We start from the raw sequence: 15,067 nt of genomic DNA, 5'->3' as shown, positions 1-15,067 counted from the left end.
GAAGTTCAATTAAAAAAGGAAGAATGTTCGAGCATTATATAATTAAAATACTGATATTTGCATGTTAATTTCAATCTTCCAATTCCATATTTATTGAATTTATGCACTAAAACAAAGTTAGATCACATAATAAAGATCAGCTAGGTTAGGGATCTTACATTTCATTCAGTGATTACCAGTGGCATACTTGGCACTGATATCAGTGATTATCCATTGATTCAGATTTAGAGAGTGCCGAAAATAGTCTCGCCTCGGTAGTCTAATGGCTTAGGACGCTCGTATGGAATACAAGAGATCCGGGTTCGACTCTTGGCCGAGGTAATATTTTTCGCAATAAATTTAATTCCAGTTTGTCAACATATTAACATCTTTATAATATGATGCCTGATTGAGCATCAAAATTATTTTTTAAAATTGCTTGTCAATTTAATTCGCGAGATTACTATAATAGTTTAATTGCGTTTATATGATCCGGAAAAATAATTCGGCGCGCAGTTCGAAGGACTACAAATATGATATATATTCAAGTACATATATAGTATACATAATATAGTAATTCAAGATTGAATTATTTAAACATTAAAGATCCAGCTTTGACCATTACAGGCATTTTAATTTCTAGTATTGATTTAAAACGTAAATTCTATAAATAAAGAAGATATGTGTTATTTTTGTTTTAACATATCAGAAATATTAATTTTATTGAAAATATATTTCCAGGAAAAATATATTTCCAATTTGCTTACAAATTGCTTCAATGCTGCATTTTTTATTTTATTTTTTTTTTTTACATAACATTTGTGTTGCTTTTTAACATATTCATCTTGTGTTAAATTAACATAAAAATTTTAGTGGATTGTTTGAGACACGTAAAATATGTTAAATTTAACATAAATTTTTCAGTTGTGTATGTATACATACATATGAAAAAAAATCCGGATAAATTTTAAAATTTTGAACTCCATGGGACACTTTTACTTCCTAGTAAACGGAAGTGCTGGATATAAAGATAAAATGTCCGCACGAAGTTAAATCCATCATCTAGCTTAGCGTCATATCGTCCAGTCGCACCATTATTCGCGCCGTGTCCCGCCTTATGAGTAATAAGGGACAAACGATGCTATACAATATTTCATCAAACTTCGCTTCTGTGTAGCGACGCGCAATAAAACGAATCCCACCTCGGTGCGAAGTTTGTAAACCTGCGTACCGCCAATAACGGAGTAAATTGAACGCTTGTAAACGTGGCGAGTGTCGTCATTGTCGTCGTCGTCGTCGTCGTCGGCGTCAGCGGCGGTGTCCCGGAATCCCGGATATGGATAACGATTTAATTCCTTTCGCACTGGAGTCTATTCCCGGCGGAAGGCCTTGCATTCGTGAAGAGTTCCCTGGGGGCGTCGCGCAGTAAAAAGGATAACGAGGACTGGCCGCGTGGAGAATGCACTTTGTATGCAAACGCACGAAGGACGGTCGTTAATTCCCGAGTACTGAACGAACCGAGAGCGAGCGGCTCGTCTCCTTAGATAACCTCTCGTTACGCCGAATGACTAGTTAAAACTTCTCTCCAGCCATCGACTAGCGAGCGCGACTCAAATCCTACGAGTGCAGAGTGCTTGCTCCGACGCACGAACGCGCGAACTCGTTAACGACGATCTTTTCTCTTTCATTGTCAGGGGGCAAATCGATCATGTAGTTTTGTGCACGACATCGACGACGGAAAGATAAGAAGAAAATTACCTTCTCGCAATTTTACGTGCATTATTCCAACTTAGAAATGAAAAAAACGTTCTTTTTACTTCGGAGTAAAAATCGAATAAAAATCCAGTTTTTTAATGGAAAAATGATTACTTTTTTTTATCAAAATCGTGAAAAAAATATAGAATTAATTTTTCTTGATATTCATCATTAAAACATTTAATATTAAAATTAGGGATGCACTGGATATCCAGAAAGTATCCGGTATCTATTATCCGGCACTTTTTTACTATCCGACCGGATAGTTCGGATATCATTAGCATCCGGGAATACATCCGGTTGAAATTTGATATCATTAAAATTGTTGATTTTTTATTATACAAATGTTCTAAAAATAAGTATGCATATTTATAATGCTATAACATCTTATATATTGTTGCAAAATTACAATTTTTTTCTGTAGCCTTTTTTTTTAATATCCAATATCCGATATTCGGTAATTTTACGATCCGGTGCATCCCTAATTAAAATGTTTACATGTAACGGAAGCAAATTTCTTTTTTTTAATAGTGTAGTTATCTTTATACAGAAATCTTTTGAAAGAATGTAAAAACTGAATTTTAGAACAACAATATGGTATCAAATGCTTCAAAAAAAAATACATGTTCAAGTTAAAAACTTTCAGGATAGAGTAAGAAACTGATTTCTATTGAATGTCTTTGCTATCTCCGAGAGCTTTCTATTGTCTTCTCGATTCTCTCGTACACCTTAATCGAACGGATACGAGTCGCTGCATGGCAGAAATGTCGTTTCTGCAGACGCGCGACAAGAAGGAAAAGAGTTATTGTAATCCCACGCGCGTCTGTCTAAGGACGATTCCTTCGAATAGTCGGAACATCGAATGTGCGATATATGCGGCAATACTCGAACGTTATTTCCTCGGAGATGCGTGTCGAGGACACGTGCAAATTAAATCTTTCCGTCGCGCGACATATACGTATATTATATGTACATACGTCCGGTACGATGTGAGAGTCGTGTATCAACGTATGTAGGTATCGACGCGTTCGACCTTTTCGCGTGCCGTCACTTGCGTCAACTTCCGAGATCGATGAGTTGAAATCTCTAAATCAGTGATGCGCAACTTGCGGCTCACGTATTTGAATTTTTTGCGACTTGCCGGCTTATATATGTAACTGAAAATATGAAATTATATTTTTTGTTTTATGCAAATAAAATAAACATTATGCAGCCAAAGAGATTTTACCTGTTTCTAAAAATAGCCTTCTGAAAATAATTCTTACTCTCCTTTCGGAGCTGATGTGGATCTATTGGACTGAATTTGCAGTGATTATTTGGATAACATAGCTTTTGATGAGTAAAAATAATTCAGCTTTCTGTGAAGTAATCAAGGTCAAACAATTCAATTTTCTTTAGATTATATGTGCAAAAATTTGGATTAGTCTTATTAAAATAAACTTTTAATGCAGCACATTGCAACTAAGGGTTTCTATATGATTTTAATAAGCTTTAGTTATGTAAATTATAGACAAAAGTAAGACACACGTATTTTTTTTGTAGAACTGCTGAATTGTACGTTATAAGAGTATGAAACTTTCCTTCAAAGAAAACTGATTTTTTTCTTTCTAAATGAATGTCGTCTAAACCGTGAAAGATATAAAAAAATATTTTCAGTAAAAAAGTTGAATAATATCAAATTTCATAATAATGATAAAAAATTTTTTTGAATTGTTTATGAATATTTTTTAAATTATTTATAATTGTTATAAAATATTTTTGAAACTATTTCATTTTTACCTAAAACATTTTTTATATTTTTCACAGTTTAGACGATATTCACTCAGAAAGAAAAATACCGGTTTTTTTTAGGTAAGGTTTCATTCTCTTAACATGCTCAGTACTTATAAAAAAAATGTGTCCCTTATTTTTGTCCATATTTTAACATGTACGAAGTTTATTAAGATTGGAGAGACACTTGATAGTGTTCCCTTATCAGTATTCATTTTTTTATACAAGTCATTTTAGTTTCTTAAAATTAATTAATGCCTTTTAATCAATATATATTAAATGGGTCTCACAGTGTCAGTAAATGTGTTACAGATTTTTGGCGTCAGTTCCGAAGATTTAAAAAAGGTTGCGCATCACTGCTCCAAACAGTCAACATTTCGATCCAGATCAATTCGCTCCTGATTGATTGATTTGTGTTTCGTGCAGGATGCGGTTTCCGTCGTCCCCGAGCGAATCTTTGCGTCGCGAAATAGCGATTCGTTCGTTGCGCGAGACATACGATTTATCTGTCTGCAAAAAAAGAAACTTGGACGAACGTGCCCTCTCTAATTCCTTAACTTTATCCATATTGTCTGGCATAAACAACAATTAAAAAGACGGAATCTCGAGGAATTTTTCGATGATTTCGACACGAACATCAGTAATGTGTTCTGACGACGACTCTTTTTCGTTGTTCTTGCTCTACGATATTACTGTGGAATGGTTTATTACCAAGTGTGCAATATTATAGTACTCACCCTCGTTTCTTCCGCTACTATTTCCAGTCATTATGAATTTCCAATGTTCACTGTCCCGTTTTCAACGTTGATCCCTTTCTCGTTTCAACAGGTCTTCCTATCTATCAGAGATATGAAAATTATTCGAATACAAATCAAAGTAAAAATTAAGATTCAATTCGATTTGAATCTGAATCTTTATGATTCAAAATTCAAATCCGAACTATTTAAAAATTTCAAATCTAAGAAGTTTACGAATAATACATATTGACAATCTTAATATAAAAAAAGATCATATTTCCTGATAATAAGTAAAACAGTGTAATCATGTTATTGAAATAAAAGATGTTATTTTATTAAGACTAATCAATTTTTAAGTTTAACAAGCTTATTTAATTTAAATTTAATTATAATTAGCTGTGAATTCCAAAACCGGCTTCGATTTCTATTGAGTGTTACTCTTCAGTCTGCTTTTGATGTCCACCAATTAATTCAGTTACGCGTACATCTGTACATCAGATTCACATATCGATTTGTAACTATATTTTTATTTATAATTTTTATACCGTGTCCTTACTGTCTAATTGTAAGTAAAATATATTTTATTAGCCTTATATTAAATATTTAACTACATGTATATTTAAAATGACTTTATATCATGTAACCATTATTATATTTCTTATATAGAAACTTTTTTATTATAAATTAAAATTCACAACTTAACAATAATTAAATTATTAATTAAAAGCTGTACTTCAATAATTTGATTTGACTTAATTTGGTTCAAATTGGAATCGAACAAAAAATTAAGTTTGATTCGATTCGACATTAGGAAACCTTGATTCACATCTTTACTATCTACTCGATTTATTAAACTAATAAATTCTATAGATTCTTTTAACGTTCAATGGCCTATCTATCAATCTATCTGTCATCAGTTCTACAACAACTCATAGTTATTGCAACATACTATTATACGGTAACGAAATTTAATTCCAGGATAAAATTAGCAGAGATCGTCTAATAACTGTTCAAAGATATCCACCTAGAACAGTTTATTAATTCGAGAATGAATGCAGCGGCTGCACTCGACGGAGGTACGAATAAGACACATCGGGCGTCTGCAGAAATAATGGAAACTTCGTATTACTTACGTTTTTCAACAGGTGGTGTGAATATCAGCGCAGAGGCGCTGTGAGTATGACGAGACGTATCGCAAACTGTAGGAAAAAAACGCTCCACTAAATTCAACATTTGACTTCCATCACGCTTTCTCGGATCAAATATCTATAGATACAGTATATAATTTTAACGCGGTGAAACTAAATATCTCTACATTAACCTTCCGAAGTTAATGGTGGCTTTATTGGACCCACAAATTAGATATCAAAGGAGCACACACACAATAGTAACTCAATCCCTTGAGTTGAATAACATTTTGTTTTAACTTCCTGTGCGTTAAAATGTAAATCAATCCATTTCTGTAGTTAGTTTCAAAGTAAACAATGTCCTTATTAACGTACTTCGAAAATAATAAACTAAATTCAAATTTAATATATTTTCAAATTTGATACAATCAAGTCAAATTTAATATATTTTCTTGGGTTAAATTATTTGACTCCATTATAGTTAAATTAATGACATATTGAGTAGAAGCGATCTTAAAAATCATTAAAAGTGATTCAAATTAGATAATTTACATTATGAATTTAAGAGTGCATTCAATCATAAATCTTGTTGTCAAAAGATGTCAAACGATTCATTTTTCTTTACGGTACATCTGCAAATTTAAATTATTCTTATATACTTAATATTAATAATATAACTACCAAAATAATATAACCAAAATAATATAACTTATATTATAAGTTATATTATTTTGGTTTTTTAAAATTACTTCGTGCCCTTTTAATTAACGTAAATTAAATGAGTATTACAAACCCCTAAAAGTTAAATCGTACAGATTTATTATTAAATTTGTACAATTGTGTTTAGACCTCGATCAATTTGACGTTGAATTCTTCTACCAGCCTTAGCTTTCATCCGAGAATAATATCTGGACACATGTCATGTCGTTGTCGTTTGTCTCAGAAAATGTTTTTTCTTCCTTATATCATTTTGATTGTAGGACATTGATATTCCACAGATAACGCCTGGTGGTGATACCGACTGGGACCAATATGGTGGACCAATATGGTTCCTATTTTTGAAATTCGTCCGTCTCGGTCGGCTACGAATCATTCAAACGCGTGTATACCTCTCGCAACATGATAAACGACGCGTTTAATGATCTACGCGAAAACAGCAGCTTTTATAGAGTTAAAGTAACCGTTCAGGTGCGCGACGTCGCAGAGTAGTTACGCCGCGAGGATGTTGACAAATGGACGCTACAGCTGACTTCTCCCTCAGGATTTCGATAAATTAAACATGCTGGGAGGACGCGATTTGTAAAATGTCGCCGTGGGATGCCAGGCGACACCGTCATCCGGCGAGACATCGAGACATTTTTCTTCACTATTCCTGTATTTGTTGACATACACGCGCACCTTGCTCAGAACGCAGGGTGGAGGCAAGATATTAACTTCAGGCGTGACAATGATTCAGCATCATAGAGTGCCATAGTATTTATCAGTTGTGAAAATTTCAGCACGTAACTTGAACGTAATATTGCTCCTTTATTTCAAGAGTTACACAGCGCGCGCGCGCTCGAAAAATATAATTTTAAAAATTATTTTCGTAAATGAGTTAAATAAATATTATTCTATTAATCACCAAACATGAACTAATTTAACATTTTGAAAAATTGTCTAATCAAAGATACTAGTCATAAGAGAGCCTGTAATCAAGTAGATTAATCGCGCATCATTTGCGAAATTTAAATACTTTGATTTTTTGAATAATCGATTACAGTTGTTATTGTTACACTAAATGGTCTTTATGATGGCACTCAAGACACTCGTAAAAAATGTCAAACATTAATGCGTTATTGGCCTCCATTAAATGTAAAGAAAAAGGGACGAGAGTTTTATATCACGTAAATCAATCTAACACATGACAGCTGTTTAAGGTCGGCATACTTCGTGAAAGTTCCTCGACCTTCGTACCGTATTCAAGAGATATTCGCATTAAATATCTGTGCGTCCTATAAGATTTATTTCTGTCAGCTGACTCTTTAACAATCGGGGCTCTATATGGATTTGTCACTTCTCTCGTGCCTTTTCCTTGTTAGCGAGCCGATAGATGAGGGCGAACAAGAAAACGCCGGGGAATCGGCCAATCAACGTGATAGGGTTTGGTAAACGAACCGTGACCCGAAAACGGGTCACTGACACATTAATTCCAGTCGCAGTGTCTGCGTGCGTTAACGAGCACCGACGCCCACCGACGTCCGGTCGTCTTTTAGAAAAATGGAAAACGCGCAGATCAGCCGCGGTAATTTCCGGTAATTGAAGCGCGACGGCCACTTTGATACCGTTTCTTCTCGTCTTACGAGATTCCAAGCGACTCGTTAAAACGGACGTCTCAGTGTACCGACGAATTTTCGTATACACTTAGAAAAAAAGACATAATGGTAACAACTCTATACAGGTGACAATTATACAAGTTTTATATGTAGAATTAATGTACGTACATTATAGTTAAATAAATTATTTTATAGTTACTCTGTAATATTATAAAATGTAGAATTACGGTAAAATGTAAAATCACGTAAAAAAACTATATAAACTACGAGGCAATAATTATTGCGTAATTTCTTGCAATTAAAAAGATATTTTTGCTACTTCAATTTCAACTAATTGTAAGAGAGAATAACGCAACTTATATACCAGTTTTCGCACAAGTTTAATTTCGTAACTCTATTCTTCGCACGTATAACAAAGGATAAATAACGACAGTGTTAAGGCTTATTAGGACGACTTATTACACTAGATTACATCGCATTATTACATTAACGCGGTGAAGAAAGAGCCTCGCGCACACGTCCAAAGGTCCGTCAAAGTATATATATAAACTACTAAGCAATCATTATTGCGCGTATTATAATTTCTCGATTTCGCAATTCTGTTACTTTAATTTCAATCATAATAAAATGCAATAACTTATGTACCACTTTCCACACAAGTTCAGTTTTTCAATAAACCAATATTAATATTACATGAAGAAACAATGCTCTAACATTATTTGGATTGCATAATTTTACTCGAGTACCCGCCTTTGTTTTGTCAAAATGGCTGCTTGCGATGTTGTGCACGTATGTGTTTATTCTCGGAGTTCCGTTCACGCATCGAAAGAGTAATTTCAAGAAAAATGATAAAAGCAAGGAAGTAGATCGAAGTACTAAACCCTTATACTCTCACTCAACGTTTAACGAAGAAATCGAGAGACCCTAGTGAAACCTAGTTGGTTCTCTCTTGACTGTTACTGACGGACGAAAGACGAGAAATCGTAATTTAAATGGAAAGACGCAATTTTGCCTTAATGTGACGGCACCAACGTAAAAGTTTTACGAGCTTCCATGACGCGTCGCGTAGCTGGACGGAAAACTCGACTTTCATTCGCACGGCATTAGCCAATTTCCGGACGATTCTTGCGACTTTCATACTCCAACGAGCGTGTACCGCGCGCTTTAATAAACTTTAGGAAAGGAAAGAACCGAGAGAACTTTTCCCTCGCAATTAAAGTGACTGCCGTTTCATAAGCGCTTGGGGAAGGCTCTACGAGGTGGCTGCAGAACGCGAGATCTGGGTCGGTTGGTAACAGAGTCGGCTGGTGAGCGGTTGAATTTCCCGCCCAACACTCGGTTATCATCGACCGAAGAAGCTTGCGTTACCAGCAAGCTCGTCGAGCTTATCGGCGGTTGAAAGCTCGAGGTTGGTCGGTACAAGAGTTGATAAAACCTTACCAACCTACTGAAGTTCATTCGTCGTACATTGGTTGAAGATAATTCAGAAACGATTAGAGCTGCATTAGAGGGTGGGAGTCGTTTGACCATATTGAGATTGATCACAAAACTCACGGAGATCATCCAATGGAAAAACTACGCTCTAAAAAAATATCGGTGCGGATTTAACATTATACGGTGTTTATATAACTTTTAATGTGTTAGTGTTAATATAAACATCAACGGGTGCGAATTGAAAACCCCTGGTGTTTATATCAATACTATTATAAGATGTGGATTTAAAACCCATGATGTTAAATCCATCAATGGTGGATTTAGACAGAGGCCCATGAGGCCTCGGAACGTCACCCTTCTAAGTACCAAAATTAAAGTAAATTTTATATTTTTGTGCAAGATTGTCAATTGTTGTAATGTTCGTCAATGTGGCACCTTAAAGTAGTATTTTGGCGTATAAAAATAAAATCTTGATGTGTTTTGGTGGAAAAGTGATACTTTTCGACGGTAGCCAACTTTTTTTTATTGTTCATTTGTCTGAAAGGGACGCCAAGTATCTTAAAGATCAAAAAGTACAGGGCCTAGGGTGGCAAAAATGTGTAAATCTCCACCGCTGAAATCCATATCATATTGGTGTTAATATTAACACCAATGCAGTGAGAATTATATAAACCGCATGATGTTAAATTCACAGCAATATTTTTTTAAACGTAAACATCGGTCGCTGTGAATAACTGTGATCAATGATAACATGGTTACACGGGACGCTCTTGCATCAAATCTGAATAATGTGCATCTCTTATTCACGTTATATAACTATCAATAAATATATTAATGCTAAATATAATTTGCAAAGAGCTTTGGCAATTTCATACGAAATAAGAATAACTGTTTTAAGTAACCAAATGTTTATTAGTGTGCTTGAAGAAGTTTCTTTTCGTCGCATTTATATTCGAAGTAAGTCAGCAATTTTTTATCCAACATTTACGAAGCGGAAGAAGCGTCGACATCTAATTGCGCTCAGGAAATTCCACGGAACGAAACGGTAAATACGGGTGTTAATTGGTTTCAATGGACGGTAAAAGCTCGTAACAAGAGACGAGGAACAACGAGGGGAGCGACCGACTGTACGAAAACAGGAAATCAATGAGAATTGGCAAAAAAACCGCGTATCCACGTTTCAATTGTCTAAATTCGCGGATTTCGATGAAGTTTTAATTTGGAATTGAAACGCGCGAAAAAAAAAACTACTGACCGTCGATCAACGATTGAGCGAAATATATGCAAATTTAGAAGTGACTTGGCTAAAGGAAAGGAGAATTATGATGGGAACGTTTTAGTGCGCATTCAGGAACGCATCAACATAACGGTCAGAAACTGGTAGGTATCAAACGCGCGACGAGTATAAAACGGTGGAAACGGCTAAGAACACTCAGGGATCCCGTAATAGATCCTGAAGAGTGATTTAATCCTATTTCCGTCGTTCTACGCGACGGCCCCGTGGAGGCGGAATGAAAAATTCCACCGTGGTGACGGAATATTCTAGGGAAGTTGCGAGAATGATTAAGTGAATCGTGACGCAACGTTCGCCCGCTGTTCCGGGTTTATGAAATCAAGTTAACTCTCGGTCTCGGGGCTCTCCCGCTCTTATTTTTCCTCGTCCGACTATCCTCCTTAACCACGGGTTCCGTTCCTCTTTTTGTTCCAGGTTACTCCGCGGCGGCGCTTCTCGCGATCCTTTTCTGCATCCCTTTCGCGCTGAGGGTGCTCATCCATAAGGAGACCGGGGGATGGAATAGCTGGGTCCAGGCCTTCTATCACGCTCACTTCGAGCTTTTCCTCGGAAACGGCTGTTTGGGTACGATGAATTGTTATTAACTTGACGAGAATCCCGCGGAACGTGTTGCAAAAATTCCGCCTACAAATGATCGACTTGTTTTCTTTCTCTCTCTCCCCCCTTCTCTTCTCTCTTCTCTCTTTTTCTCTTTCGTACTTACACTTGCGTATTATTCATTTATATATATACTCTGTTATGAATTAAAAAATTTTTATCTCTTATTTCTATGTATTTGTAATATTTATATTTTCTTTTTTTTTATTTTATATTAGTATTTGTTATTTTTTCTATTAATTCAGTTTCTATTTCTTGTAATAAATTTTCAATTGAATTTAATTTTAGCGCTTAAAAAGACGCTATTTCTAGAGCATTAAAAAAATAGCGATATTTATCTATCTCTCTTAGTTTCGAGCTTTAGCTAGCAAGCTCTGCTTTTCGTTGCTCGCATGCTGTATTTTGTCATTTATCTCCACAAATTTCAATATTATTTAATTTCATTTTGTTTATAGTACATCTTCTTTCTTCGTACCTATTTTTCTTATATTTTTGGTTTTGTTTTATTTTTTTCTTTGCCATTACTCTTTATTGTATATATGTTCTTAGAGGACTTGCTCTAGAATAATAACAAACGCTCTATATGTTCATCTATCCCTGTTTCTCTTACATTTTCTATCTCTCATTAATATCATTCTTGCGAAAACTACTGATATGATTTTCATAACGGGGAGAAGGAATAAATTTATCTACGTTATCTATTCTCCACACTGAGCGCCGAAAGAAATAGAAGATCTCTCGTTGCAGAACTTCTCGCTCGCAACGGAAAACTTTGGCTTTTCCGTATCTTGTAAGTTACGACGATTATGGCGATTAAAAGTTCGCCCTGGCGTACTTCAAAGAAAGAGAATTAGAGAAAATAGGACATGAAGAAAAAGGAATGTTAAACCATTCTGCACAGGCGACGAAACGTGTTGCAAAAATTTTTCGATTAACGCCACGTGTATTGCGTGTGATAACGCACAGGTGCCTACGTGACGGAGAGAGCTTTTAAGGCCGACTCGATATACCATTATATTCGAGAGATATAGAGGTTAATTGTATGCGTAGGGGTTGGAGTAATGATGCTTCTGGCATTGACAGTGGAGCGTTACGTAAGCGTCTGTCATCCTGGGCAACACACGCGGCCACTCTGCGGACCACCTCACCTAACAGTGGCGCTCATCCCTCTGGCTACATTTCTCGTTTATCTGCCGAGTGTATTTCGAGGTGAAATTACGACTTGTCTGCTGGCACCCGACGGTCCTCTAATCTACCAGAGGAGAGACAATCAGACGTTTCTCAACTCGTGGTACTATCAGGTAATTCATGTTTTTTTCTCGCTGGCAAAGTTGCTTCTTCTTTCTAGCAATAACTTCGAAATGGTATTTTAAAGCCGACAACACCAAAACGTAACGTTGTAAATTCCTCTATTTATTCCTTAATTTTAGAATACTCTCAAATGACAATATTTTTCTATTGATACATAAATTATACGTACAAGAGATAAGACATTCGTAATTCATGTAACATAAGTTCTTCTATGTTACATTTATAAAGTATATTTATATTTTTCTAAAGTATATTTATATTTTTAATAAAAAAATATTTATATCCTAGAAAATAATAATAAAAGATTATAATAATATTTATAATCTAGATTATAAAAGAGATTTTTGTAAACACAAATAATTTAATTATTAACTTAAAACAAAAAAAAGAATGAGCACCTTATCAAATTCAATTTTGTAATGATATGGAATATGTAGTCTAATTGTGTGTGTGTGTTCCCTTGTAACACTTAAATAAAATATATAATAACGTAAAAATAACAACAAGGTCTTCAACAAAACTGCTTGAAAATTGAAATCATTTATTACATTGTCTATTATAATACTGATAGAGGATCTAAATGAATATATGGCGGATATAATAATATATATTCTAATGAATATATATGAATATATAAAATTTTTAAATATCTTGTCGTTCCTTGTCCTAACCTTTAGCATGGCAAATTGAACCTTTTAATGAAGATGCATAGGTTAGCGCTGAATGATCTCACTCACTTGTACATAAAATTTACACTGAAAAAAAATTCTGATTGAAAATGGAAGAATCAGAATTTTCTGGTTAAATTTATTAGAATTCTAGTTGAGATAACCAGAATTCTGGTTAATACAATATTTTTAGTAAAATCTACCAGAATTTTTATTTTTACCAGAATAATTATCAATCAATCAGAATTCTAGCTAACTCAACTAGAATTTTAACAGATTTAACCAGAAAATTCTAATTCGTCCATTTTCCATCAGAATTACTATTTAATCCAACCAGACCATTTTTCTCAGTGTACATATCGATAGTATTCTAGAGTTAATTACTTGTAATGTCATTAATACCAGTTATATACATATAAAATATGCTTTAATGCTCTAAATTCATAGAAATATCTAACGCCAAAAAAGAAATCTGACATTTAAAATTAAGGTCGGGATTCCTAGAACATTTAGCATATTTAGTTACATTCATTTTGTGTGTGCGAGCTTAAAATGGTCTACATCTACATTACATTTAACTTTAAATTCTAATTTTACGGACTTTTCGTATATGACGCAAATCTGTATTTCAGGTGTATAAGGTGGTATTAGAAGTTGTTTATAAAGTGGCGCCAACGATCCTTCTCGCCGGTTTCAATCTAAGAATAATGATAGTGTACAGAAGGTCCTGCGAGAGGCGCCGGAGAATGACCCTATCGAGAACTATCAGCAGCGACGAGGATCCTAGAACTTTCGCCGAAGAACGGAGACTCATGCTGCTCTTAGGTAGCACTAGTATCCTTTTTTTAGTCTGCGTCAGTCCTATGGTCATCTTAAATGTTACGCTCAGCGAGAGCAATCTCAACAATTATGCTTACCAGGTAAGGAGATTTATTCCAAATATTTTCATTGCATATTCTCAATTATAAATAATTTAACACTGATTTACAACTTTTTTTTACAAGATTTCTATTTTTTAACTAAATGGTGATTCTTATATATTATATTATTAGCTGCTAAAAAAGAATGTAAGTTAAAAAATTCCATCAGCCACAGATTTAAAAAAGGATTTTATTTATGAATAACTCTACAAACTTAAACAATAATTTGCAACTTTTTCCTTTTACTTTACGGAATAAAATACATAAAAATACAAAAAATTCTCAATATCATTCAGGTGCTGAGAAACAGAATTACTGTAAGTTAATGTAATTTTTTGACATATTAAACATTGCCAATAAATTTATATGTATAAACAATAAAAGGAGGTTCATGTCGCTACATTTATTTTTATATATTGTGAAAAGTTAATTAAAATTGTTATAATGAATTTGCATTATTATATAAGAAATTCTCAATCAACAGAATTTTTTTAAATTGAAGAGGGATGGAATTTTTTAAAAACTATACTTCTTCTTTTAGCGTAAAAAATCGTACATGAAATCGTTTATTATATTCTTGTCAAGGAATAAAATGTTAATCACAATTTGTTTTTTAGTACAATTACCTTCAAAACACATTCATTCTTGCTTACAATTTAATAAAAATTAACAGTAGAATTAAATTCCAAATTAAAAATTAATTTACGAAAACAACTCTACTTTTCTGGCAATCTAATTTTTATTCCTATCATTTTATCGCTATACAAGAACGGTCGATCAGGATTTATTTTTTCCCGCTTGTTCTTTCTCAATAATTGATTTTAAATTCCAACATATACATTCTCGTGTCTAATACACGACTTCATCAATTATGAATCCGTCCATTAATTCATCGTATTCGGTTGCAGGTGTTCCGTGCGCTGGCCAATCTGCTGGAAGTGATCAATTACTCGATCACATTTTACATTTATTGCCTCTTTTCCGAAGACTTTCGAAATACTCTAATTCGTACTCTGCAGTGGCCGTGGGTCAAGAACGAGCAAGGCGGTAGGAACCTGCCGATGAAACGTTCCCCGATACCTAGACCGACGACTACGACGACAACCCCGCCAACTACCACAGTTGCGACCCCCGGACATCTGGCTCGTGCCAGCGTTTAA

The 15,067-nt window shown here is 34.4% G+C and overlaps 1 protein-coding gene across 1 annotated transcript in view; it reads left to right on the top strand.

Moving 5' to 3' along the window:
* LOC108729364 (probable G-protein coupled receptor B0563.6) overlaps positions 1 to 15,067 on the top strand; it is a 35,730-nt gene extending 20,663 nt beyond the window's left edge. The window contains exons 2-5 of the mRNA XM_018458432.1: positions 10,826 to 10,975; positions 12,059 to 12,309; positions 13,620 to 13,907; positions 14,816 to 15,067. Of these exons, the coding sequence (XP_018313934.1) occupies positions 10,826 to 10,975; positions 12,059 to 12,309; positions 13,620 to 13,907; positions 14,816 to 15,067 (941 nt within the window). The remainder of the gene's footprint in view (positions 1 to 10,825; positions 10,976 to 12,058; positions 12,310 to 13,619; positions 13,908 to 14,815) is intronic.

The sequence above is a fragment of the Mycetomoellerius zeteki genome, unplaced genomic scaffold (genome assembly GCF_001594055.1).
Source record: "Mycetomoellerius zeteki isolate Tzet28-1 unplaced genomic scaffold, Tzet1.0 scaffold73, whole genome shotgun sequence".
In the NCBI taxonomy this organism is placed as follows: Eukaryota; Metazoa; Arthropoda; class Insecta; order Hymenoptera; family Formicidae; genus Mycetomoellerius; species Mycetomoellerius zeteki.
The sequence above is the reverse complement of the archived record's forward strand: the minus strand, read 5'-3'. Positions and strand labels throughout refer to the sequence as shown.